We start from the raw sequence: 27,314 nt of genomic DNA, 5'->3' as shown, positions 1-27,314 counted from the left end.
CTCCTTCCCACCAGCTCTCTGATGGCTGCGACAGGTCAGCACAAGACCGGGACAGAACAGGACATGGTCCAGCTCTGCGCCATCTGAGCTAAATGAATTTCTTCCTCCTGGGCATCACATCCACCTGTGCCAAGGGCAGCTCTTCCCTTCAACTGTACCCCGTGCACCTAGTTCATAATCTCTCCAGGAGCATCTCTTCCTGCACATACACTCATTGCCCAAGCATGGCAAGGCCATGGGTTTGGCTGGAGCTTATCAGTTGCCTGCCATTATGTCAATGCTAAAACTGAATTATTTTTCAATTCCTTATCTACAAAAAAATTCTTATTCTACTTGGCCTATTAAACAATGCATCCCCCTCCCCAACTATCTTTCCCTTTTTTTTTTTCAGTCCCGTTCTCTGCAGGAGTAGTTCTGCAGGGAAGGATGTGCTGCCACAGGGTGCTCAAGGACCCTAAAAACTACCTTGAAAATTACATAGCAGCTCAGCTGAGGGGCAAAACCAGTTCTGGAAGGCCAGTCTGGACAGCTCTGCCACAAAACTAGCGCTGATTATATGTGTGAGCGTGCCACTGCCTCGCGAGCTAACATAAACTCGTCATCCCCAGTGTTTAAAGGTGAGTGGCCCAGCTGGCACTGCACAGGCTTGGTGTGCCACCCTGCTCTGCTTGCAGCACCCCTGTCCCTGCGACAGGTACATTGTGCCACATCTCTTTTTACCCCTTTGCACCAGCATGGACTAAAACTGGAAGAAGGCAGGATGCAAAGAGACTGGCAGTGAACCCAGCTGAGCCACGTTTCTCCTGTTGAGCTTTAACCTCTGGGAGCTCGTCCACAGTTTAACCCTCCTGCAGCTCCACTCATGGACAGGCTCCACTGCCGCAGGGTGGTCCCTCGGAGGTTGCTTTTAGGCCTAAAAAAACTCCATTGTAAGAGAGATTTGCAGATATTGGGAGCTTATGACTTTTTTTTATTTTCCCCCTTCGCCTCTCCAGGGGAAGCAGCTGTACAATGAGTTGCACAAGGGAGCTTGGCCTCAGCCAGCGGGATGCAGATCCAAGAGCCTGCAATGAAAAGGCTTGAAGAATACAGCTTGCAAGTGTGTTCCCAGCACAGGGAGGGGTCAAAGCCATAAGCAGACCTCCCACTAGCCTCTCCCCGCTTTGGCCGGACTGCACAATTATGCTCAGTCCAAGGAGAGGGCTCTGCAGATCCCTCGTGAGGGCACTCGAGAGCTGAGGATCCTCTCAGAGCCAGAGCAGAGGCAGCAGCATGCTTCGACACAAGGGATGGAAACAGACTCCCCACACCATACCGCCTTTGAGGTCTGCTCCATCCTCTGCCCCAGCAACCCAGGGACCACTTAGACATCTCTGGGAAGCAGTTTCAGGTCATGGTGATCTCCATGGGGGAGCAGACACGGCCTCTTCCCACAATTACAGCTTGAGTTGAATGAAGCCACTGTTTTCTCGATGTTAATGGAGCTGAACTCTTGGAGCTGCTCAGAAGGACCGGCCATTTCCCTGGTTGGAGCTTGTATCTGCAGAGTGGAGCCTTGGACCCCACAGGTTCCTCCTCACAGGGAGAGCAAAGTCCAGTTGTTGTTTCTGCTCCCGGGGGGCATCTATGCTGGGGCAAGCACCAGGTAAAGCCAGCTGGGTTACTGGGACTGTTCAGCCAGAGGGAAGGACTAAAAACCCAGTGCAATGTCCTGCAAGACTGCTATCAAAGATGGGCTCCCTCCAGCAGCTTGGTCAACGGGAGGAAAACACACACACAGAGAAATAAAGAGGTATCCAAAGACCTTTACACTCCAGGCCGGTCTCTCACATGCATTTTTCTAAACTCTCAGCCTCTATAATTATGATCCCAGGACTTGCCCCACAGGAAGACAGCTGACATTTGTGACATGTGCAAGTGAGTTGAGAGCAGAATAAATCCCTTCAGGCCATGTTAGAGGATGGTCTACTCCAGTCCTGCAGGACCTGCTGCAACAGCAGCAGCAAACACCGTTCCTCCTCACCAGAGGCAATGCCCTTTGATTGCCCTCCTGACTGTGTTTGGAAGCTTTTTGGAGAAACAGTTGGCTGATGAAACCCAGTTGAATGAGACAAGACGTTGAAATCCCAGGCAACTTCCAGAGGGCTGGAGATGAGTGCGAATCATTCCCGCTAAGCAGCCCATGCATCTGAATGTGGCTGGCACCTACAACAAAACATGTTGGCTGGCCCCAGCTCAATTCTGGTTATGGAGAGACTGTTAGGATTAAACCACGTGGTCCTGATCTTGGGTGCTAATAAAGAAGAGATCCTTAACATTTGTGAATCTTTTAAACATTCCCTGGTGGCAATGCAGACCTACTTTCTGTCAACAGGGCACGTGAAACTGGGAAGCAACTGGGGAAAAGCGCCTTGTAATGGCAGGGCTGAATGCAAAATCACAAAGGGCTGCTGCATGTACAGAGCTCAGCCAGCTCATGCACGTAATACAGCCCACAGCAGAACCAGTTGGCCCAGTTAGAAAGTGCCAACTTTATGGTCTAAATAAAGACAGTAGGAAAAAAAAATACAAATTGGGAGAAGTGGATTACAAACGATTACAAGACTGGAGGCTGTTTGTGGTGGGGTGGCTGGTCATGGTTTCATTAGCAAGCTTTTAAATGTATTAATCAGTTCAATGGCACTATCAAACCCTTCCATACACTGGTTACCTGGGGAGTCTCAAGACTATGGGGGAACCTTTAAATCCTATACCCTTGCTCCTACATTGACTGAGAGTATTCAAAATCTCCTCTGAACGTCAAGAAAGCAACCACACTGCTTAAACTCAGGATGTAAAATGGCAAGCAGCATTTTAACATTGTCTCACTGCCTTCCACACCGCACTTGCATCACCCCTGTGATCAGAAGAGGCTCGGGAGTTGTGCTTGTGGGATGAGAGCAGGACTAGCCAGAAAGGTCAGGAGAGAGGGGCCACAGAGGGGCCCTGGAGGGGAAAGCATTGCAGGCCACCTGGAATTGTCCCGTCACGCTCTCTTAGTGCCTCACACGCAGATCCCCCTCCCCAAATCTTCTCTGCACTGAGCGGTACTCGACAGCTTGCTTCTGCCTCCCAGGGCTCCTGCTCAGACATTGCTTTTGAGGGGGGCTGAAGAAGATCAGGCACACTGAAACTCGTGTGAGACCCGTGCTGCTACCCACTCCCTCGCTCAGCTGGAGCCAGCCCCCCTTTTCTTCTTACGCACAGCCTCTCCCCACCTCTGCGCCTCTCTGCAGCTTTGCTTATCTGCAGGGCAGGAGCTGGCTCCAGAGGAACATTACACAGGGCTGCAGCAGAGCAGGAAAGCCAAGAATTGACTCTGAAGCTTTCCCCCCCTGCCTTTGTAGAAGGCAGCTCATGGCACAACCATGTTATTTGTCAGTGCTCCTCACCCTCATTTTCTCTGGGTGGGTCAGAAGCAGATCGCCCCCTCCTCCCCTTGCCCCCTGCCTGCTAGCAAACAGCTTTGATCCGGAGTCCCCAGTCGCTCCCCCCTGCTGACACCCCCCCATCATTCCTCTCCCCTCCCTCCACCTTGAGGCTGAAACGCTTGGTGGGGGAGAGGCAGAGGACTCAGATCACCTTCCCACACTCATGACAGGACATCTGGCAGGCAGAAACCGCTGCTCCCCAGACGCCTGCCCCAGGCTGGGGACACCTGATGCCATTTTTTGCACAGCCTCTGCCCATGGCTCACAGCAGCCGGCTCCCGGGAGGGCCGAGGTGTGCCGGCACAGAGACGTGCAGCATCTTGCCAAGAGCTGCCTTCTGATCACAGGCACAGCGGGGGGGATCCGGAAAGGAGGGGGGAAGGTACCAGCAAGCAAATTCATTCCTCTGAAGTTGCACAGTTGACTACCTCAGCGTGCCAGCCTGAAAGCAGCACCTGAAGATGAGGATGGACAGATTTCTTTAGCCTGGAAGGCCTCAGAGAGCTTATGGGGGCTTCTGAGGTGCCATTGCATCTTCTGAGAAGGCCTCAGGCAGAGAGCAGACCGCTGCGAGTACCTTCAAGCGGTCTGATTTTGCAGCGTGCTTTTTGCAGTTACCGCATAAAGACAAGGACGCGCGAACTGAGGTGGCGGAGAACAACTTTCACGTGAGACTTAAGCCGGGTTTTGGTACGTCACTTAACAAACTGTGGCGGAGAGCTGGGGCCTCCGGGCAGCTGTGTCCTCTCAGTAAGGCCCAGGTCATCAGGCTGGCTCACCGTGCGGGCGTGATTCAGCTGCCACACCAGCAAGAGCAGCTCTCGGTGCCGTGGGTGCCATTTTCCTCCCACCCTTCCCAGCACGGAGCATTCGCTGCCCTCCGGCCCGAGCAGGGCCCAAAGGGGTGCACTAAGAGCTGGCCCAGCAAGGGCAGGAAAGATGAATCGGGCAGCAGATGGTTTTTTTTTGTGCAGGCGGAAACGAACGGAGGGTTTCGCTGGGGAGCGGGGGTTTTGCAGCCCGGGTGTCCCAGACCGCGGACGGCTCAGCCGGGACCGCTCGCTGCATCACGCCGCTGCCCCGGGACGCTGCGGGGGCTGCCAAGGAGCTCCAAAAAGCGGCGAGACACTGGCGAGGGGCCGGGCGCTGGGACCGGCCGCAGGCAGGGCGGTACGAGGGGCAGGCTCAGGCTGCCCGCCCCCCTGCCTCCCCCTGCCCCACAGCTCGCAGGCGGGACGCGGGGCCGAGCCCCGGGGCGGCGGAGCCTGAGGAGCGCCCGGCCCCCCCCCCCCCGGCCCAGCCCCATCCCCCTGCCGAGCGGCCGCGCCGCGGGTCGCCGCCCGCCACCCGGCAGGTTGTAAAGTCATTAACTCCCTCAGCCATGCCGGGCCGCGCTCCGGCGGCGGCTGCTCCTGCTACCGCCGCTGGTGGGCCGCCTCGCCGCCTCCTCCGCGGCGGCCGCAGCAGCAGCAGCAGCGCGGCATGGCCGCCGCTTGCCTCCGCCTCCTCCTCCTCCTCAGCGCCGCCGCCGCCCCCCTCGGCGCTAAGGTAAGCGGCGGCGGGTGGGCCCGCGGCGGCGGAGCCTCCCCGCCCTGCCTCCCCCCTCCCTTCCTTCCTTCCCTCCCTTCCTCCCTCCCTCCCTCCCCTCGGGGAGCCGCGGCGGGGCCGGGGCCAGGGCCAGGAGGGGCGCTCCGAGCTGGCGGGGCCGATCCCGGCCGCCCCGGGCCTGCGCGGGGCAGGGGCAGGGAGAGGGCGGCCCGGCCCGGCCCAGCCTGCGCTGCGGAGCGGGCGGCCGCCTCAGGGGAGCGGCGGTCGCCTCAGGGGAGCGGGCGGTCGCGTCGCCTCGCCCTTCCCCGCAGGTTTCTGGCTCCTGCAGGGGACAGCCTGGACTTGGGGGTCTCCCCGCTGCCCTCCCTCGGTCTTGAGGTGCTGGAGGAGGGGGTTTTGTCGTGTCTCCCCCCAAATTCACCCCGAGGACCAGACGCTTTGCCCGCTCCCCAGCGGCCTGGCACTACTAACAAAAGGCCGGCGGGGAGTGGAGGAGGCTTCCCAGCATCAGCCGAAGGACCGTGGGGGAGCGGGGCCTTTCCCTGGTTGGGGCTTCGCCCGAGGCAGCCCCCCACGTTCATCCCGAGCAGAGGGTTGACCCCAGTTTAGGGCTGAAAACAAATTTTCCTCTGCCCTCTCCTTCCCACCACCCCAGGCGTGGGTTTAGGCAGCTGCTTTCTCTGCTAACTGTGGGGTGCACGGCTGGGCATCGAAGCCCCACGCTCCCCTCATCTCTGCTCTCCTCCACAAAGGATCTCCTCAGCCTGGCCTTCCTCATGGCACTTGTTTCACAGCAGCGCTGAAACCCCTCTGCCAGTCCCCTTCTACTTCCCAAGGCCCGGCCTGGAAGAATCGGCCCCGTTATTGTGGCCGGGGAGGCAGAAATCCCAGCTTCGCAGGGCGCCGGCTGTGCCCCTGCCTTCATGGGTCGCTGCGTGCATTGTGGCTCAGCGTTCCCATTTCCCCGAGGGGAACCCGGCCAGATTTCTTTGCTGCTAAAGGGATTCTGCTCTGCTAAAGGAAGAGGGTTTTGGGTTGTGTTTCCCACCCCCAGACTCCATGGCTTGCATGAAGCAATCTCACATGAGCTATCTTAAAGGCAGAGAAGACCAGACACCACAGCTTTACTGCAGATAACCCACGTTTGACGAGCAGCATCATCTCCTGTTCTGGGGTTGTCTTAATGTTAAAGCCCAAGTGTCTCATTTTCACTTTGTTTTTACCTTCACCACATCCACTGCCTGTTCTGTTTACCCCTTAATGGTAGGGCTAAGTCAGAGAGAAGCTTCAGGCAGAGCAGGCTGGGTCAAGCTAAACAGATGTGAAGTCCTTCATTTAGGACTGACCTGGATGGACTCCTCCATCAACACGTGTACACAAGCCTTGGCTGCTCGTGGTTCTCCCTGCCTCCAGCAGCTGTGTTTGTACAGCACCTAAGACGAGGGCATCCGGGGCTGGGAGGAGGGCTGCTCAGCCCTCCCCGGGACAGATGCACACCAGTGCTGTTGCCAGGTCTGCCCCAAGGACTCCCTTACTCCAGGAGATCCCTGCAGAGCACTCTGATCAAGGACTGCATGGTGCGGGTTGGCCTGGCAGACGTGGTTGCTAGTATTGATTGGTATCTCTGGTGCAAGGCAGCGCACAAAATGGTCATTAGGGGAATTAACCTGCAGTTCTTCCTACTGTCCTGTTTTCTATACACAACATGATTATACAAAGAGTGTTATAGAAAGCCTCAATCCATAGATATGGTAAGCAAATTCCTTCCTACGTGGGGCTAACTGCATTCAGTGCCCTGAAAAACCTGATGATAGAGATACTTCTCATGCACACTGCCTGTTAACTCCCTTCTTCCCCTTCACAGATTGCCATCCTTTTTGCCGGCTTGCCCCAGAATAAGTGCGTTATCCCACTTGAAGGGAATGACCTAACTGACTTGGATCAAGTGTTTTATGACGTGCAGCACTTGCCTGTGAACTTTGTGTCATGTCAGGATTACAAACAGTACTTGATAGTTCTCCACTGGCTACTCTTCGCTGGTTTTCTAATTTGCTTCTCATTGTGCCTCATTATATGTCTAGACTTCTGTTACTTATCTGCTGTGATATCACACCATTTTTCCCCAGATTATTGTTCTTCCTGATCCCATAAAAATTATTCTGCACTGCTCATTTTACCTTGGGATACCTTCCCCTCGTGGAAGACTCCTTCTCAAATATCTTGTTTCAACTTTTCTAAGAAAATTTGGGTTTGTGTCTGTGTCCAATATTGAATCTCTCGTACAAACTATCTAGTCTACCCAAATAGGATAAAACGTTGACAGGATGAGAAATAGCTTTATATAAACACCAATTCTTTTGTAAAACATCAGGGCATAATTGCAAATGCTATTGGGTTTTTTCAGGGCTTTAGTCAAGAGAATGATACAGGGAACCCAAACCAGCAGAGTTGAACATGCTCATTCATTTCCAGATACTAATCTGATGTCCATTCCAGGCATTAAGACATCTGAAGCTACTTAGTACTTCAGTAAGTAGTGTGTTTTACTGTAGAGAGAAGCCCTTAAGTAAAGGGATCATGGAAATTTTTGGTAGAGGAGATGCATTTAATGGCCTCAGAAAAGGCCTGTGAAAGATTTATTTCATTTTCAGCTGCTGTTCCTAGTAGTCTTATAAGCTCAGACAGGGTTGAGCAGAACAGTTTACAACAGCTACTCTGCCCTTCAGTGGTGGGCCAGCCTTTAAGGCATGCCAGGCTGCAATGGAGGGCGTTCCCCCCGAAGCTTCTCTATTAAGGGAATTAGACAGGCATGTTTGTGGTCTCTCTTCCCAGACAGCTTTTTTTACAGGACGCAGGCTCTAATGAATCTCAGGGTTAGGCACAACAATAAGCAACACAGGAGACTGGGCCACCGACACGGTAATTGCCGTTATTCCCAGGTTTCTGGGAAACCCAGCATGGCTCAGAGCTGATCCAGAGCATGACAGAGAGTCAGCGGAGAATTTATTTTATCCCTTTCAGCTCTTCAGAAAGACCACCTGGAAATCCGACAGGACGTCAGTCCAGGCCCGCCCTTCTTTGCAGGGCTGCAGCATTTTGTTTGTGGCAGCCTTTGTTTGGCGGGGGGGAGAGGGGATGCAGCTGCTGGGTCTCCAGTTAGACAGAAAAAACTTTCAGTGGTGCTGGCTTAGAGACTGGTGTTTCTGTCACGGATATTGGCAAATCTGGAGACAGGTATTTTATCCTGGAAAAGTTCCCTGCAGGTTGGTGTTCAAAGCTCTGGTCCCCGCAACAAGGGGACAGGAGGGCAACCCTCACATACTCAGTTACATGGCCTCCAGCGTAGGTGCAGAGGCACAGAAATAACTTGGTTAGCCTCAGAGAGGAAGAACTGCAGCTGTATAATCACCGGGTGCCAAGCCACAAACGCCTCGAGGGAAATTCTCGCGGAGAGTACCTGGCTGAACTGGAATACGGTCTATCTTTTCTGCGGATGTAAATTCTAGGCCTTATATTCATCATCGCTTAAGGAATCATACCTGACCCTCTTACCTCCTTTAGGCAGAGCCCTCACCCAAGCCCAGGCAGAGCCAGCCTTATAAAGACTGGACCTATGCGTATCTCCTGCTCTGGTGTTTCTAGCCTGCTCTGTTTCTGTGATTCTGCAGCAGAGTGCAAGTTACAGCAGCTCCAGCATCTCTTGTAACCAGCAGAGTGCAAAAGAATTGTTGTAAAGACCCTTTGATTTATCGTTCTGCAAGGAGGAGGTGAGGGGGGGATTTACTCGGCCAAAAGGCAACTCTTGGGATTTGCTGAGGGGCTTGGGAAACTAAAGCTAGGAGCTAATCTAATCTGGAGTCTGTCCCACAGTCATTAATGTACTATCTGGAAATTTGGAAAATGCAAGTATCTCTAATTAAAAACAAGAACCATTTGTGTGTCATGGTTAATGCAGATTTATTTCTGACAATATAATAAATTCAGCACAGATTGGAACCAGCTGCCCCAGCTCTAAGTACCTGAAGTTCCCCCTCCGCGTCATCAGGGCTAGGACTCGGATGCAGTCATGCTGTAAGTCTCACTGGCCAAGGGGACAGCTCAGCATTGTCTTTGCTTACATAAAGAAATAAATGCTTCTAGGCAAGGACTGGCAAGCGAGCTTAGTTGTGGAAAACCTGAGCACCAAATCAATCTACTTAAAAAGTGATTGATTCCTCCAGTGCAGAGAGGAAGCAGGAACAGGGCTTACAGATATAGAGGAACACATTTTATTAAAAAATAGTCTCTTTGACTAGCATCCTTCAATAAATCTTCATTTGGGCTCCTGTCATTCCTGAAAGTCATAGTGCAGAGAGGAATGTATCGTATTCTAACTGGAAGAAAGAGGCATGCAGGGGTAGAGACACTGATCTTCCCCAAACCTCAGCTCTGCCACCACATCCCAGGTCTCCTTGGATCCAGGCAAAACACCCAAAAGCAGTAACCTGAAAAGGAACCTGCAGCTTTCGACCACTCCAAATACACAAAGCCTTTTTCATATCCAGGGGTGGGTCAGTAGAACAGGCTATTTCACTTCCCTTCACCCGTTTCCCTTCTGCCCCCTCACCTATTTGGATTGTAAGATCTCTGGAGCCGGACTATCTTGCAGGTTACAGCTACACAGATTTTTTTTTTTATTGCCACCTGGGGAAAAGCTATGTAAATAACACAGCTTTTGGTCCACGTGCCTTCCCTCCAGGCAGTCCATGCGCCTTGTGTAACTACTCAGTGAAGTGGTAAGACACCAGCTTTGATTATTACCCCAGCTATGGGAGAAGCTGTATTGCGCTGAGCTCTTGGCGCAGGCACCAGATAAATCATTGGCATTCTCCTTCCCCACAGCTGTGAAGAGCTCTTCCTCCACAGGCCCTGAGATGCTTATCACAGAGAAAGCTAGAAGGGGTCAGGGAAAGATTTTAGCTGAAAATACCTTACAGTAAGAGAGATTTGGCTTCTTTTCTTTGTAAATGTGGAAGCTACATAGTCAGCATTTCCATTTACAGTCTGATAATATACAGTCAGACAAAAATTCTTGTAGGAAATAGGTCGAGATGATCATTTGGAAGAAGAGAAAAAGGTATTTTTGAAAACGTGTCTGTTTCTTTTAAATCCTGTTTTTCTCCTGAGCAACTCAGCTGCTGGACACAGCGTTTGGTCCCTGTCAGGCAAGTCAGCTCCAGCCAGAACACCTAAGTACAGGAAAGAGTTTTGCTTTATTGGTTTCAAAATCGACTCTTGTAATCACTAGAGAGTAGAGCATCAGGTAACATGGTGCTTTTTTGTAGCAGAGTAGATTACTTTCAACATGCTCTGGCTATCACCAAGAAGAGGCACTATGCGCATTTCAACCATGCTAAGTTACAACTTAAAAACATTTGCATAAAACCAGCTGCATCTCCTCTGCCCAGAGGATGTTCTGTTGGCAGATGCTGTAGAAATGATGAGTTCTCAGGCAGGAATTACACTACAAGATGAAGAACACTGGCTTTCTTACACCATGAAAGAGCATAAAGCCAAGAGACAGCCAACCAAAATAGTGAACAGAGCACATTTAGTGATGAGCAAACCCTGCTTAGTTTTCTTTCACATCCATCAATTATGCTTTGCAGACCAGTTCTTTGCAACAGGACTATCAGTCACTGCCACAAACCAGCATGTTTTGCTAATAGTAGCACGGATCCAACTTCCCTGAGCCCTTGCTTTAACGTACTTCACACAAGCACTAATTATTCATTTTCTTCTACTAATACTGAAACACTGTCAGCATTTTCAGCTGGATAAATCCCTTCTAGCCACTGTCCTGTGTTAAACTCATTGCTGCATTTAACATTACTCACAGCTATATTTCAGTAAACAGCAAATTAGTTCCTGCACAGGCAAGTTTGCCGAAGTCCCTGGGAGCTTTTAGGCCATCAGACACTAAACAGGAAAATACTGCAAGGAAAAAAAAAAAAAAAAAGAAAAAAACCCACAGAATCCCTTACCTGCTGGGAATTGTGGAGGCACAGCCATCAGCAGCCTGTTGCAATGATGACGTTGGGGCCATAAGAGCTCAGGTTTGCCAAATTTAAAGGTTCAGCCCCAGCAAGGCATGCGGGGAGAGGGAGAAGTCCTCCTCTGAGCATAGTGGGGTGAATGGGGAGAGGGGACAACAGAAACTGCAGGAGGCTGTGGTTCTGAAGCACTCTTGAAAATTATTTTTGTGGAGGCTGGAGGGTGAGAAACTTGGATCTGGGCTGATTTAGTCACACAGAGAAGTTTATTCATCGAAATGCAGCTCCAGCAAGTGACAGACGCATACCCCCAGCTTCCCTGCCAGGCCTCTGCACAACCAAGCACCACAGCAATTCCTCTTTTCTCCTGACTGCATGTCAGATCCAGGTGGGCAGCGTGAGCTGTGATCTGCTGTTCTGTCTGACCCGGGCTGGGAGCGATGCTGTGGGGTCAGGCTGCAGCTGGCGTTACTGTCGCACATGTCCAGCCTGACAGCCCTTCTCTACATCATGTCATGAGATCTTGGAGGCATCCTCCTTCCCATGCATAGCTCAGTCTTGGAGGGAAATTTGAATTTTGAGATGTGTGAGCCTGGTGTGATCCCATAAGGGCCTGCCATGGTTGTCCCAGTGCTGCCTGTTCAGAAGGCATCCAGGTGATGTGCTCCCTGGGGAGCTGCCTTTGGAAGGCCCTTCTCTGCCTGGGGTGGTGAGGAGCCCGGTTCTCCAGCTAACCATGCTCTGTTTCTGTCAGGACAGTAGTGAGGCAGCAGATGGAGCTGGCCCCTGGGATGAAGAAGTCACCAAGTGGTGGGGAGAGTGGAGCTCCTGGTCCACCTGCTCCCGGTCCTGCGGGGGAGGCGTGATGTCCCGGGAGAGGCACTGCTTGCAACAGAGGTGAGTCGTGTCCCAGCCTGCGCCCTTGGCCAGGCCTCAAGCACCAGAGCGGAAACAGGGTGCCCTCGACCTGCATTTTTGGGCCAAACATCCTGGGTTTGCACGGTCATCCCTTCTCTCTTCTGCAGCCTCTTGGAAAAGAAGGCTGCTGTTGCTCGTGGAGTAGGCGGTGAGCAGGCAGTGGTGGGGAGGGCTGATGAGGGAGAAGCATGCTGCAGGTGGGGCATGCAACAGGCCCCCGAAACATGTCACTCAGCCTGGCTCATCTGATGGGGAGCAAAGGGTTGGTCCCCTCTTGGAGTCTGCGAGAGACTTGAAGATGATGGGGTTGTGGGCTGGAGAAGACTAGCTATATTCCTCTTCCTTTTTTTTTCCCAAACCCTCACTTACCGTGGCTGCTGTGACCAACCTAACCCTGATTTGTAGCCAGTTCCTGTGCTAAGGATGTGGGTACATAGTCCCAGACACCTTCTGGGGACTTGATTTACTCCTGGCAGCAGCCAGCTCAGCCACATCTCAGCAATTTCCCATCTTTATTCCCTGCAGAGCTTGCAGGTCTTTTTCCCTGTGTCATTTATCTGGCTCTCACCTGACAGCATCTCTGTTTGTCCTCTACAGCCACGTTTGTTCCCTACAGCTGCTATAGTCCTGTTATTGGTTGGACAGGTTTTGTGGGAGTGGGGAGAGCTGGGGAACTTCAGCTGCCTGAACTCCCACTGTCCCCTCTGGGTCACCTTGCCACCAAGCCCTCCTCATCCTCGGGCACGTCACTAACCTACTCCAGGCACCTGAGATGTTAATGAGAGCCGGCATCCTGCAGCACAGCAAGCCCACGGGGGCTGCCCGCTCCACACTCGGCCCCTTTCCCTTCTGCGTGAATGCACTCCTGAGCGGAGGAGGCTCAGACTAGGGCCACCACCGGCTCTCCTTCGTGCAACAGAAAACTTCTTTTATGTGGGCTGGTTGGCAGCAGAGCGAGGGCCCAGATGTGCTGCAGTACCTTCCATCTGGACATGGCCTCCCTGCTAACCAGGCCTGCCAGTGTCTCTACCGCTGCTCCTCCTCCCAGCACACCCTGGCCATCATGGGAGAGCAGTGGGAAGCAGAGGGCAGGAGGGAGCCTGGGGCTGTCCCACACCCCTGCACAGCTGGAGCAGCCCTTCTGCCCTTTGCCTGCTGCCAGAAGAGAGATTCTTCTCTCCATTTGGCATCTGCTCTGTCCTTGACTCCACAACTGGGGAGGGGAGAGCTTTGCTGTGGTGTTTTACTCCAGGATTCAAGTCTGAATTTAAGAAAAGCCCAACATAAAACCCAGCCAAAAGGTTTCTGCAGCTTTAAGGAGAATGGCCTGAGTATGAGCCAAGTATGCCCACAAAACAATTTCTGCCTGAGTCTGCAGGCAGCCTCCGCTTCAGCTGAAAGGAATGGCAGTTTTCAAGCCTTTTGGTGCAAATTTAGGCTTTGCCTACATTGTGTAAAGCATTGCTCTGCAGTACCTCTAGCCAGTCCAGCTTGAATATGCCTATGGGGTTCTTCATTACACAGTGCATCCTAAGTTTCCAATATCGTTAACTCATTGTCTGCTGCTGTTCTTTACACAGACCACACTGCCTTAATCTGTGGTCTCAGCCATTATCCCCACATTTTCCCAGCTTTCAAGAATTTTTTTGCCTTTGCATCAGTCAAGGACTCCAGTATTCCCTGAATAACTCCTGTTGGCCAGAGCTAAAGCATCATGTTGAGAAATTCCCATGGTTTTGGTCCATCATCTGCAGCAAGCCTTTCCTGCTAATCTTTGAAGGTGGCCAGTCCCTCTGAGAGGTGCCATCTCTCTGCCTACTGCACAGTGAATCCTGAAATCAACTCCCCTGGTCACTGCAAATCTTGGGTGCTTCCATGGGAGTGATGGATCATCAGAGTCTATAGTTCTTTTGTCACATCAACCCTTTTGGAGCTCAGAAGTGAAGGGACACAGCGGCGGTGATACTGTGGTTGCTCCCCATCTGCTCAACCTGCCCCAGAACAAGAGTAGTCTAAAATCACAGTGCACCTAAAAGCACTGAAAATGTATTTCACAGGAGATGTTGGCTAGTCTAGATCCAGAAAGCTTTGCTCCGATAAAATGCCTGCCTTGCTTCTCCCCATTAAGTCAGGCCTGACTTCTCTGTCATCCTCAATACCTTAGTACTTCACAGACCTCCAGCTCACTTTCCTTCTGCTTTGCAGGCTCCAGATGCCCCAGGGAACAAACAGCACCATGTGTGTTGGCCAAGCCAAGCATTACCAACTGTGCCAGCAGCAGGTGAGAACCACTTCCAGTACTCACTGGTCCTCACTGGGGGATGCGGGCCTCAGCGGGTCACATTTGGAGCTGCAAGAGCACTAGCACTGAGGGTGTGACTGGTCCGTCAGAGGAGTGCAGACAAGGGGGACAATCCACTCCTGGAATGGTTGATGATGTGCCTTTAAAGACGTGGGAGATGGCTCTACTCTCGGGGACTGAGAGGTGCAGGAAAAGGGTATAAAACATATTTTTTGTGGGGTGGGACTAAGTTTTTCCAGTATGCTTTTCCCTTCGCTGGAAGTAGTTTTTGCAGGACCGTTAAATACAGCTGTCTGAGGAGCCCTTGGCAATGGAGGCCTGGCCTTTCTGCCTGTATTATGGCACCTCAGAGTCCATCACTGATATCTTCCAGGGTGGACAGGGCATTTTCATCCTCCAAGGATGCAGCAGGGACAAGCAGCTATCACAACCATGGCTGTGACATAAGGAGCTTTTGATCACATTTATTCCCTCCATAGCCCTGCCCAGCCAACACAGCAAGCTTCAAACAGCAGCAGTGCTCCAGTTTCAATGCCAAAGCCTTTGGGAAGCGCTACTACCACTGGATGCCCCTCTATCCAGGTGGGTTTTCACAGCTTCACACAAAAGATCAGGGTGAGAAAACACCCACAGGATCTTCTCAGACACAGGAGAAGGGGAAGGTCCCAGGGGACAAGGGATGGATGCTCCTGGCTGGTCTGGAAGTGCTTCCCTATGCTCCCTGCTTTGGAGAAATCGTTCCCTGTCTCTTCACAGAACCGCTCCACCCAGCCAGGCCTCCTCTCTCACCACATTGCTCCTGGTTTGGATCCTACATCAGCAAGCACTGGTGGGCAGACAGGACACAGGCTTCTCTGAGTTGTCTTGGCTAACCAGCAGTCATCTTGGCAGAGTGGGTGTTCACACTCTTTGTGCCTTCTACCATTTTGGCTGCCTCTGTCACCCAGCATGCTTCCCGCTGGGTTGGTGGTGGGTTGTTCTGAGCAGGATGCCCATCAATTTCCTGCACAGGCAAGACAAATTGCTTCACATGGGTTGCTAGGTGGCCGTTGAGGCCCAGATTCAGCTCACCTGAGATATTACTCTCTTTCTGGACCCACTTGTTTTTCTCTTTCCATTAGCTGCCAAGGGGACATAGAACATCTGCATCTCTAGCTTCAGTTGCTCAGCTGGATGGAGTGTAGCTGGCCACAGCCCCACACAGTCAGTACCCCTCTTACAGGTCTTGCTTGCTTTTGTGTATTTATGTGTGGCCTGGGATCTGCTGATACAGATTGCCGTGTCTGGCACAGGGAATGGCATTGCAAAGGGGAGAGGGTATGGCAAGGAAGAGGGTTTGCCAGCAAGAAGCATTTCTGCTAGGCATGGTCCCCAGCTACAGCCTCATACTGTGACCCCTTTACTACTACAAAATCTTGGGGTCTCATCTCAAGCAGCAAGAACATCCAAGGTGATATCAAACCATCAGTATGGATAAGAGGAAAGTGCCCTTCCTCACTGCCCATCTCTGAGCACCTTGATCTGCCTGGTGACTTTCTGCCCCTGTCCCTTCAGACGACTACACCAGTATCTCCAACAAGCCATGTGACCTCCAATGCACCACCCAGAGTGGAGAGAGGCAGCTGATGGCCAGAGCACAGGATGGTACTTCCTGCAAGGACAGGACCTATCAAGGGGTCTGCATCAATGGGAAGTGTGAGGTGAGGCTCTGGGAGTAAGTACTACAGAAACTGGGATTGTGAGTGCATGGCTGGACCTCCTGGTCATGGCAAGGCCAGGGGTCCTAGCAGGGAATTGAAGCTGAGGCCTGGCGTGGAGTAATTACATTCACTCTTGAATGCCTGTGGGCTAGAGGAGAGCACGGTATAAAGGGTATTATATACATCCACATGTTCCCACTGAGTAACAGCACTTTCTTTCCATCACACAGAAGACTAGAATTGCAGGTTTGTTTACATAGTAATCCAATTAAAAAAAAAAAAATTCTTCCATTTGAGTTTTCACCTCATACGGTAAGGATGAAGGGTGGTTGTATATAGTGTTACAGAGAGGTGCCTTACAACCTCAGAAAGGCCTGCCATTGATGCAGCATCTCCTGGAGGGTGTTGATGTATGTCACTATTTCTGTGAGAAGGATTGGTCTAAGTACAGAGACAGAAAGAACCAAAACAGCTTACCCAAGTCTTACTCCATTCACATACACACACAAGTCCATGCCCCAGGTTCAGGGGCACAGTGTAGATGTTTACAAGTTACACAGGTAAATTTCTGCTGCTGTTGGATTAATTTGTTACTCCACTCCAAGCTAACCTACACCTGCCCACCCCCCCACCCCCCCCCCCTGAGAACCTCACCAAAAGAGCATGGTAACATTTCCTTGAAAAGACCCTGACCTGTGGAGATAAGCTGGACCCAGGAAACCCTCTCTTCTTTTATTCTTTGCAGCCAGTTGGATGCGATGGGAGCCTGTACTCACCCCGGACGATGGACAGATGCAGGGTGTGTGGAGGGGACGGCAGCACTTGCCACCGTGTCTCGGGCAGCTTCCGAAAGGCAGTCTCACAGATAGGTACTCCCTGCTACCACAGTCCAGAGACTTCACCTACTACTTCTTACCACCAGCTGGCATGAAGGGTGACTGGCTTGAATGCAAGTAGGAGTTTCCCAGCTGCTTGGTGGAAAGAGCTGAGGAGTGCCACCCCAGCTTAAATGCCTGTATTTTGTCCTTTTCACTTAATTATCAGAGGAAATTGGTTTGATGTGCTGTATATTAGGCTGGTAAGGTTTCCCTTCACCTCTTTACAGTAGGAAGCAGCTGGGGATCTATTTGTTCCTATTGATTTTGGTGTCTTGCCCACCTCAGATAATGTGAAGAGATCAATGAATCTTCTTTTACTTGTGCTACGTGTTCATTTGAAACTTAAGCTCCTATGATGAGGGTCCAGCATTTGTTTCAGCCTGCACTTAGTCTCCTGCTTTCCCCAGTCCTATGGCTGGCACAGCTGAGGGACAGTCCCTCTGAAACTGGGCTGAGATTCATCCCTTGCAACCTCACAGCCCATTCCTCCACCCACAGAAGGAATAGACTGTGGTATGCTCATTAGTAATTAATTAACTGTGGTTTGAGGATGCTTTGGAACATCATTCCACATTGTTGTTTCACTGTTGTTGCCTCGCTCTCTACAGACACCAGACTAGAAAAGCACTCGGGCCCCTTTCCAGAGCAGGGGTAATGGTGCTGATGCCTCAGCAATAGAGATACAGTTTTGGCCTCCCATTCCAGTCCTTATAAAATCTTACAGAATGAACAAGACTTGCATTTGTAGCAGGAAAGACAAGCTGCCAAACCACGTAATTTAAGAGCCTTCTTATTTCCTCTCCCTCTAAAGGTCAATTTTTATGCTACTCCTGAGACAAATTCTGTTGAGTCAGGAGCTGAGGGGACCTATGGTCTTTTCCATCGTCTGTTCAGCATCAGTCCTGATCACTAGTAAGCTTTTTCTGTGCTCTTGCCAGAAAGAGCGTGAGAGCACATTCATTCACACACCTAAAGCCAGACTGTTATACTTGTGCAGTTCCTTCCCAACTCCAAACCCAGCAGTGCTCAGACTGAGCCTCAGAGACCTGTAATGGTGACCTGTAATGGGACTTCAGAGGAGGCCTGGGATTAGAGCTCACAGACTGGCGCAACATGCATTTATGTCCTCAGCGTCCTGCCCCTGAAAGGCAGTGCTGCCCTTCTACATGCACACTTATCCCACGAGCTGCTTTTCCTACCTAGACCTTTTTATTCTGTCCTCGGGGTTTCCTCACCCTCTGTTCTGTTCCTCAGGTTACGTGTTCATCACTAACATCCCTGCCGGTGCCATGGACATCCTCATCATTGAGCGCAGGAAAACGGAAAACATCCTAGGTAAGCAGAGGAACCGGATGGACATGGAGGTCCTGGTTCAGCTGCCTGTGAGCTGGGAGGAGGGCTCTGTGCACTCCCATCTGTGCTGTGAGAGAGCTCTCTGAGCATTTCTTCCAGGGTAGCACAGGGGCACTTCATCTCTCCATAAACCATGGCTACCACATCTCCAGCAGCAGGCAGCAGGAGGGACATTTGGAAGCCAAGCTCACTATGGGCAGTCCCTGTTGTGAAGACATTTGTGTTCTTGTTGGAGAGGCAAATGAAAGCAGCAGGCATTGAACACCGCTGATCTGACCTGACGTGGAAGATGAACGCTGGAGGGCCTGCGGTTCTTTTTTTATCAGGCTTTTCTCAGTCATGAGCTGTTTGCTGTCCTTGGTGCCAGTGCAGCCCCAGTGTTCTGCACGGAGTATCACATTTGTCCCTTCTCTCTCTCTTTGAAGCACTCGCAGATGAATCCGGGCATTTCTTCTTCAACGGCAACTCCGCCATTGACAATCCCCAGAACTTCAGGGTAGCTGGCACGATCTTCAAGTACCGGCGGCCCTCGAGCCTGAACTCAGATGGGCTGGAGTATATCATAGCTCATGGGCCCACTAACCAGTCTCTGAATGCCATGGTACGTGAAGAGCTAGCTTTAGGCTTTCCTGTCTTGCCTGTACCAAAATTGTGAGCCTCCCTCAGACAAAGGGAATATTAACCTGGTTCCCAAGCCAAACCTGAGTGTGTAGGTGGCTGAGGAAGCCAGATATTGCCTTGGGGGTAGTTTTCTCTTGGATTTATGAGGATGCTATTTTCTCTTAACATCCATCACAAAATAGATGTGGCTAGAAGAGGTCTCTGGGAAATATGTGTCCTTAAAATAAGAATGGTTTTGTTTTCTTTCCCTGTTTCCTCCAGTACTATAACTTTAATGGGAAAATGCCACACGTAACTTATGACTACACTGTACCGCGGACACCACCTCTCCAAACTGCAGCCCCTGCTTTAGACAGACCACGCTATCATCACCTACCAGAGACTAGCCAGAACCGTCCCATTCCAGCCAACTCCAGAGCTGCCCAGGACTTCAATGCCACGTGGCTCTCCCTGTTGCCAGATGACACCAGTGAACAGCTTCGTCTAAGAGAAGGGCATGAAGATTTAGGCTTCGGTCACTCACACTTCTTCCAGACCAACTCCACCAGTCAGACTGGGGACTGGGGCTGGGAACAGGGTGAAGAGAAGGAGAAGTATGCCTTCCAGATAAGACAGGTCTACCATGCAAACACAGCAGAAGAGGAAGAGGAGGAGGAAGCAGCAGCAGTTGGTGGAGAAACAGAGTTGGGTTGGTTGCTTTATTTTTCCTTCTGTCCCATTTTATTAATTGAAAGTGGACATCCCACATTGGTCTTCTTGAAATCTAAGGTGGCTTTACCACCACCTGGGTGGACAGGAGGGAAGGATGGTTAATAGCGGGTGGAGACTGTCAGGGAGCAGCAAGGGCCAGTAGCTCTGTAAGGGAAGGGGAGCTGGGAGAGGGTGGCCACGATACAGATCAAACAGGCAGGCAGGGCAGTCCCATGGCATCTGAGCTTGGCAAACAGGGCAGTGACAGCAACAGGTCCTACCAACTGTCCAGTGATCATCAGGTGAAAGCAAGGTGACAAGTCAAATCTGAGGTCAATCTGGGAAAGCCAAACAATAATTCAGGGATAAAGTACGCCTGGGAGCATTACTCAGGCCAGGTCTGAAGGCCCAGGCCTGAGCTTAAATGGAGCTCCTGAGCAACTAGCAGAGTGTATGTGAGGTTGGTCAGGGCAATTAAGGCCTATTGGTGCACCCTGGTGGCAATTTATGATTTTGAGGCCAAATACTTAATGGTTTTTTCCTTGTTAGATACTACATGCTGAAGTATAAGCCATCCAAGATAATTAAAGAATCCCTGTATTTTTCCTCCAGCTCTCAGGTTCAATCAGATTTCCATCAGCACAGCTGTACCCTACAGCATGAGGAGATCCGAGCTCTCAGAGAACAGCCGCATAGCATCCTCCAGACTTCGCCTCTTCAGGCGACTGTGTCACCGAGACCCGCACAACACTGCCTTCTGTAGGGAGCTGCAGCACCTCGCAGCCAGGCTGGCCTCGAGGAACTCCACAGCAGGACTATGGACTGAGACAGCTGCCCGGAGGCCACAGGGCCTCCACAAAGCGCCGGCCCGTAAGAACTCACTGGAGGACTTGAAGTTGGAGGCATTTCCTGGGAGTCAGGGGGAAGCAGCCAACTACAGCATGGTGGCGTCTGTGGAGACACCTCTGCTAGGTGCCAGCCCAACTGTGGACATCAGCCAGGCAGAGCCTCTGCAAGCCCCTGGCACTGAAAGGTGGCACTTGATTTCCTGGGCAAAACAGGAGCATGGTTAGCTGGGGAGGGAGGGTCAAACCAATCCTCTGGTAGTCTCACTGCTGTCCTTGATGTCCCCATTCTCCAGTGCCTATCCATGCAGCTGCTGTAGATGCTTGACCAATGGTGTGTCCTCCAAAGGCTTATTGGCACAACTGGTCTGACACAGAGCTTCAAGAATGTGTTTCGCCCCTGCCCCCACCTCTAAGGGATGCATTTAAATGGGTTCTGAAGGGCCTGGGGTGCCAGCACCAATGTGATTGTAAAGAAGGCCAGCAGTCTACAGCACGTCACATACACACATTTGCCAGCACATCATGCCCCTTTTGTCCCATTCTTCTGGCCATACATGCCTCTGTAACTTCAATAAACATTTGGCAGGAAAAACGAGGGCCAACTTTTAAACATTTCTGGCAAGCCACGTGAACTCTCCTACCCCTTTATGTGGTAAGAGGGACCTTGCTTGAGCTGCCCCTTCCAACCTAACATCATACCTCTCGAGATGATAGCATGAACTGAGGCTGAGGGCACCCGCATGTTTGAAAGACCGTAATATAGACAAGTCTTACTATGAACGATGCCTCCTCTCAGAGCCTGTTGAACCATGGCTTTTCACAGCCTTGCTAGTTGAATTCAGGAGGTGGATCAAGGCTTTACACTCTGTTCATCAGTGGTCCATCTTGCCCAAGGTGGGGGAGGTGGAGAGCAGAAACACTGGGTTTCTTCCCATCATCAAGAACAATGAGGAGGAAATTCACTATATTTTATGTTTGCAGCAACTTTTATTTTTAGCTCACACCACCTCCTTTTTCCACAGCAATGAGTTTGATGTGAGCCCTGTGGGCCATGACGACATTAGCTTGGCTGACATGTATCGGTGGAAAGTCTCAGCATATGCCCCCTGCAGCTCCACATGCACTTCAGGTAGGTTTGGCTTCAGGTGACTGACCATGTGAGGTCTTTTCTGGCTGTTGATGGAGAGAATAGTGGTATTTTTTAAAATGGCAGGTAGAGTTTCAGTTGCAGTGAGCACTCCAGTAATTTAATCTTGGTGGGAGGAGGCTTTTGGATCTGATGGAGCTTGACCAAGAGAGGGTCTTGATTGCCCAGCAGGTATCAGCACCTCCTATGCAATGTGTGTCCGGTACGATGGAGTGGAAGTGGATGAAACGTACTGCGATGCCCTAACCCGACCAGAACCTACTCATGAATTTTGCACAGGGAGAGAGTGCCAGCCTAGGTGAGTGGAAATGACATCAGCTGTCCGTGGGGACAGCATATCTTTGTAAGGATCATTTTCTGCTCAAATATACAGCCATTTCTGGGCTGGAAGATACGCTTCAACAGCTAAGCCCTTGTATTTCCTTGTAAGCAAAAAGAGGGAAGGAATTTGCTGCCTAAATTGCCTGCTAAGGACAAAGTTGGCTTTCAAGACCAGCATTGCCTTAACAGAGGCATATATACATGATGAGCAGATTCATAGTGGCAGCTACTGGGTGAGGGAGTCCCGGGCGTGCAGGCACTCCCCAGCCACCCTGTGTCCCTTGTCCCCCTTACCTGGGTTTTCCTTTGTGCTTTCTCTCCTGGGGACTGCTCGTGGAGGTGGGAGACCAGCCGGTGGAGCGAATGCTCCAGAACCTGTGGTGAGGGCTATCAGTACCGCACTGTGCGCTGCTGGAAGATGCTGGCTCCAGGCTTTGACAGCTCCGTTTATGATGACCTCTGTGAGTCGGCTGGGTTGGCCAGGCCCATGGAGAGGAAAGCCTGCAAGAACAAGGCCTGTGGGCCCCAGTGGGAGCTCTCCGAGTGGTCTGAGGTAGGCAGCAGGGGAGCTTTGCTCCCAAAGGTAAGCAGCCGGGACTGGGCGGGGGCCTGGAGGAAGGTGGCTGTCAGATACTGGGTGCTGAGGAAGCCCCTGGCCAGCTGCATCCTGGGGAAACAAGGACTGCATTTACCTACCGCTCCCCTGTTCTGGCACTGCGCAGTGAACAAAGGCCCTTGCAAACCATTTTTTTCTAAGGTCACTTCTCAAGCAGGATGTTAACCAAATGAAAGTTTGCTTCCCTCTTCCCAAGGATTTAACTAAGGGCAGATGGGGAAACAGCATGGAGACATAGAGGAACTGAAACCCAGTCAAAATCCCTTTGATTGACTTCCTACAGCCTGTTTGGGACTGGGACAGTGGAGTTGCCCAGTGACTTGTGAATAGCAGTCCAGGTCTCAGCATCTTGGAGCGTTGGAGCTCTAGGTCCCAAAGTAATTAAGCAGCAGAGATAGAGACGGACCCTCCTTTTTCTGTCCCTGCTGGGGCCCTTAACTTCTCCCCTAGTGCAGCAGGAGGAAGACGGGAGAAGGCAGAGCTGCCTGCCTCACCTTTGCTTGTCCCCCTTGTTCCCTGTTTCTGAGTCCTGGGCCTGACTCTGTGTGGCTATTGCAGTGCTCAGCCCGGTGTGGCACGCAGGGGACGATGAAGCGGGAGGTGCGCTGCTCGGTGGAAGCACCCCTCTGCGACGAGTCCCGGAAGCCCAGCAGCGAGAAGGCATGTGCAGGCCCACCCTGCGACCGCCACTGGACCGCTTCGGATTGGGGCCCGGTGAGTCCAGAGGGTCTGCTTCTCCTTGAACCCAATGCTGGGGGTGCAGGGCTGGCAGGAGGGAGCAGGTGGGCAGTCATGCTACTGCTCTCTTTTGGCTTTCTTCTGGCAGAGGCTAAGGTAAAAGAAACCAGAATAATCTGTATTTTTGCATCTCCATGCTGTAAATTTTTGTTAGCTGTAAGGTGAGCTCCATTCAATAATCTGGGAAGCTTACAGCACCTGGAGAATGGAAGCTCCTGACCAGATGTACCTCTAAAGACCTTTGGGATCCGGTGCCACAGTCCCAGTGGTGGGGATAGGCTCTGGACTCACGTCTCCTGGCACCGCTGACCCTGACCCCTCCACCTTCCTGCTTTCTGATGTGTCTAAATGCCCTTTATTCCTCCAAGTGCTCAGGTTCGTGTGGTGAGGGACGCATGAGTCGCTTCATCGCGTGTCGCAACCTGGAGGGCAAAGTGATCGCCGACTCGCAGTGTGACCCAGCCACCAAGCCCCTGGCTGTCCATCCGTGTGGAGACAAGAACTGCCCTGCGCACTGGGTGGAGCAGGAGTGGGAGCAGGTAAAGCCAAGCCCAGCCCTGTGTCCTCAGCCTTCCTTCCCACCCTATGTCCCACAGGAGATATCCCACAGGTGAGAACCTGGCTCCCTTGGTGGAGCAAGGTTGTGCAGTGCGACCTCCAACCAAGGAGCTGTACCCTCATTCTAGCTCCTTCCAGAGAGAGGGAAGGAGCACTAAATACCCCAGCTTGTCCCCCACCATACCCTAAAGACCACCCCAAAGTTTGTGGCATTTGCTGCCTTCCCAGGGATCTCCATTGGAGGGCAGCAATGTCCTAAGGAAACCATCCTCTCCCACCTCTGGCTCCCAGCTGGCAGTTGCAGACACCTCAACAGAACTCTTTGACCAGAACCTGCACTCAGCCCCCCAAAATTTTGGTCCCACCACTAAACAGAAGGCCCCAACAAAACCAGCTTCATCTCTGATAAATAATAGTCAGAGGTAAACCTGAATCACAGCCCAGATCCCTGCCCTGGAAGTCACATCCACGCCATGACTGTGTACTTGCCTCAGGACTTGTAGTCCAGTGAATGTGGTCCAGGTGCCCGGTTCTACCAAGTAATTGGTCTCTGCCAGTCTACTTACTCCCCCACTGTTGCTCTGGGCTTCCTGTTACAAGCTGGTCCAAATCCCAGAGCACCCAGAAGGAACACATTGAGTCACTTGTGGGCTTTGGGCTTTGTCTTTAAAGTCTTGAGCAAAATCGGGGTTCACAAAGCACTAAGGAAGAAGATTTCTAGGAAACCAGAGAAGCAGCCAAGCCATCTCCCCTCCAACAATAGCTAAACCTCTGTTCTCATTTTGCTACCCTTTATAGCTGTTGACTACATTCAGCCGAGTCTCCACTGGCACTGGTAATGAGCACAAACTGGTTAAACCTGGGGATCTATGGCAGTCCCATAACCCTGTCCTGCTCTGGCCTATGGTGTGGGTCACAAACAAAGCTGCAGTGCAGTTTTTGAGCTGTGTCCAGGCTATTAAACTACTGAGCTCTGAAAGACCAGCTGAGCTCCCCACTTTTGCATGTGCCAGCTTCTTTGCCTTTGCTGCATTCTCTCAGCTGATCACCTCTGCATTCACAGGATGGCTAAGGGCGGATGCAGGCCAGCTGTGCTGGCCGTGCCATGGTGAAGAAGGGCACAAAGCAGTGAAATCTCAAACTGGCAACTGCGTCCATGGGCATCAGGGAGCAGAGCTGAGCTAGAATCAGATCCTGCCTCCTGCTGCTTCTCTTGGTGGCACCCTGAGAGAGTTAGAGCTCCCAGCTAAGCCTGCATAGCTTTGGGTTCAGCAGTACTTGTCCATGCAAAGCACCTGCAGTGCACCAGTTTGGGCCCACGCAAAGCTTGTCAGTACTCCAAGATGTAGGTTGCTACACGAATAGGCTACATGGTTTTTGAGAACATAGATACACATAAAATAAGACAGAAACAGCGTCTTGTAGTCTTACCTTGGCTGCTCCAGGTCCCTTGTGGTAGCTGATCTCCAGGCCAGCCAAGGTGAATTTGGCATCCCCAGTGCTGACTAAATACTAATTATGAGCTCCTGTCCTCGCTCCCTAAGAAATTCACCTCCTTTGCAGACACCCATTGCTCCTGTGACCTGGGCAGTACTACCTCTGTTAGACTGGTGTTAGCATGCGCATTAAGCACCTTATATCTTACTTGAAGCTCTACAGCTGACAAGCGTCATTTGTTACCTGGCTGTTACGTTCTCTTTCCCAGTGTGATGCCAGCTGCGGGCGAGGGATGAAGACCCGGGTTGTCTTGTGTGCGGGCCTGGAGAATGGTGTGTACAGGGAGTACCCTGAGAAGCGCTGTGAGGCCTCTCAGAAACCTGAGGAGCAAGCTGCCTGTTTCAAGACGCCATGTTCAACATGGTTCACTACCTCCTGGTCTCAGGTAGGGCTCAGGGTGGTGGGGAAGAGGGTGAGGAGACCTTATAACCCTGGTTGGTGGAGCATGACTTGCAGAGGATTTCTAGCAGCCTGTTCTGCTGAGGGCTCCGTTAGGTCTCGATGGGACCATAAGCGCTGCTCTTCTGCAGACCAGGCAGCAGGTGGAGGGACTGGCGCACAGGAGCTGGGGAAAACCTTAGAGCATGTGGATTATTGCCTCAAGCAAGAGCATGCACTGCACTGCAGGCAATACAGCCATCTCCTCCTCTGCCGGGAGTCAATGTTCTGACTTCCCCTGCTTTCCCTTGATTTTAACTGGTGAGCATTTAGGGAATGGGAGGACAGGGGAAGCTGGGCCTGGCTCGCAGCAACCATTTTCTCCATCTTCTATCACAGCATCAACACTCAAAGCAAAAACAATTCCGAGTTGCATTAAAGAGATTAAAGCAAACTCCTCCCTTGCTCTGCCCCAACCCTGGCTCAGGGAGGCTCTCCTCCAGCAACAAAATGGGAGCATAAGTTTGAGGTCAGTGTGGGATTTGACCCAAACCTCCTCAAGAACAGTCTCCAAAGCAAGGACCAGGAAGCCTCACTGGAAGAATGAACTTGGGAACTGTAGAAAAATAAAAAAATGCCTCTCACGATCCCTTTCCTCTCTCTCAATCCTGACAGTGCAGCAAGACGTGTGGTGCTGGTGTGCGACTGCGTGAGGTGAAGTGTTACCAGGGGGATGCGCTGGCTCAGGGCTGTGACCCTGCTTCCAAACCAGAAGCTCGGCAGATGTGCCAACTCCAGCTGTGCCCCACAGAGGCACCAGGTAAGTCTGGCAGGGCAGGGAGGGAGAGGAGCCCTTGGGAGGCCTTCCCTCTGTCCAGCTCTCTGCTGGGAAAGCATATCTGTCTCCTTTTTAACCCCTTCTGTGCATGCTTCTGCTCCCCAGAAGAAGACTGTGAAGACAAAGCAACGGCCAACTGCGTGCTGGTGCTGAAGGTGAAACTGTGCTCTCACTGGTACTACAGGAAAGCTTGCTGCCGGTCATGTCGGCTCAAGTCACCCTGACTGCTGCCAGGCTGAAATTCCCTTCCAAGTTCAGGGGCAAGAGCCCCCTTGAGCCAGACTTTACCACTTGAAACCACCCCACTGGGCTTGGCTGTGGAGCCAGTCCCTGTACACCAGCCTGCTCAGCGAGGAATGATTCTTAGGACTTAGTCATCACCATTCCCTCTCCACCAAGAGGATTTTACGCAAGACAAACCATCAGTTCCTAGAAAGCTACTGAGAAGTGAGTTGGGAAAGCCTGTCCCTTCTGTCATCATCTCTGAAGAGCTCTAGTTGGAGGTGGTGGGGTGCAGAGGCCAGCCCGCAGCAGGGCACGGACGACAGCAGCCACCTCTCTGGTCTGCCCTGCAGATTCTTCTACTACAAGGGCAATTTCCAAAACACACTGAAAAATTCTGTGTCGCAATAAAGAGCTAAACTATAAAACTGTGCTTCCAGGATGCATGTACCTAGGCCAGACGCAAGGGAGGAAGAGGGACACAAGAGGAAGGAAAGCAGGAGCAAGAAGGGTGGGGAGGAAAAATTCTTGTGCCAATACAGCATCCAGGCAGCACCAGATAAACCCCATTTTGTGTTGCCTGCCAAAGACAGAAACCACTCCTGTTTTGTATTTCAAAGTCCTTGTTTATTCCTCACA

General features: G+C 51.8%; 1 protein-coding gene across 1 annotated transcript; it reads left to right on the top strand.

Annotated features, from left to right (window-relative positions):
• Positions 1-4,851: 4,851 nt before the first annotated feature.
• On the top strand, positions 4,852-26,677 carry LOC104028440 (ADAMTS-like protein 2). The gene is made up of 18 exons (XM_075711111.1): positions 4,852-5,018; positions 11,810-11,947; positions 14,174-14,249; positions 14,750-14,852; positions 15,825-15,970; positions 16,716-16,839; positions 18,103-18,183; positions 18,627-18,802; positions 19,084-19,510; positions 20,125-20,545; positions 21,383-21,489; positions 21,676-21,805; positions 22,168-22,381; positions 23,003-23,158; positions 23,551-23,721; positions 25,446-25,622; positions 26,291-26,435; positions 26,559-26,677. The coding sequence occupies exons 1-18, from the start codon at positions 4,852-4,854 to the stop codon at positions 26,675-26,677; spliced, it is 3,078 nt and encodes a 1,025-aa protein (XP_075567226.1).
• The last annotated feature ends 637 nt before the right edge of the window (positions 26,678-27,314 follow it).

The sequence above is a fragment of the Pelecanus crispus genome, chromosome 5 (assembly GCF_030463565.1).
Source record: "Pelecanus crispus isolate bPelCri1 chromosome 5, bPelCri1.pri, whole genome shotgun sequence".
Classification (NCBI taxonomy): Eukaryota; Metazoa; Chordata; class Aves; order Pelecaniformes; family Pelecanidae; genus Pelecanus; species Pelecanus crispus.
Note: the sequence above shows the minus strand (reverse complement) of the source record. Positions and strands in the feature narration are given on the sequence as shown.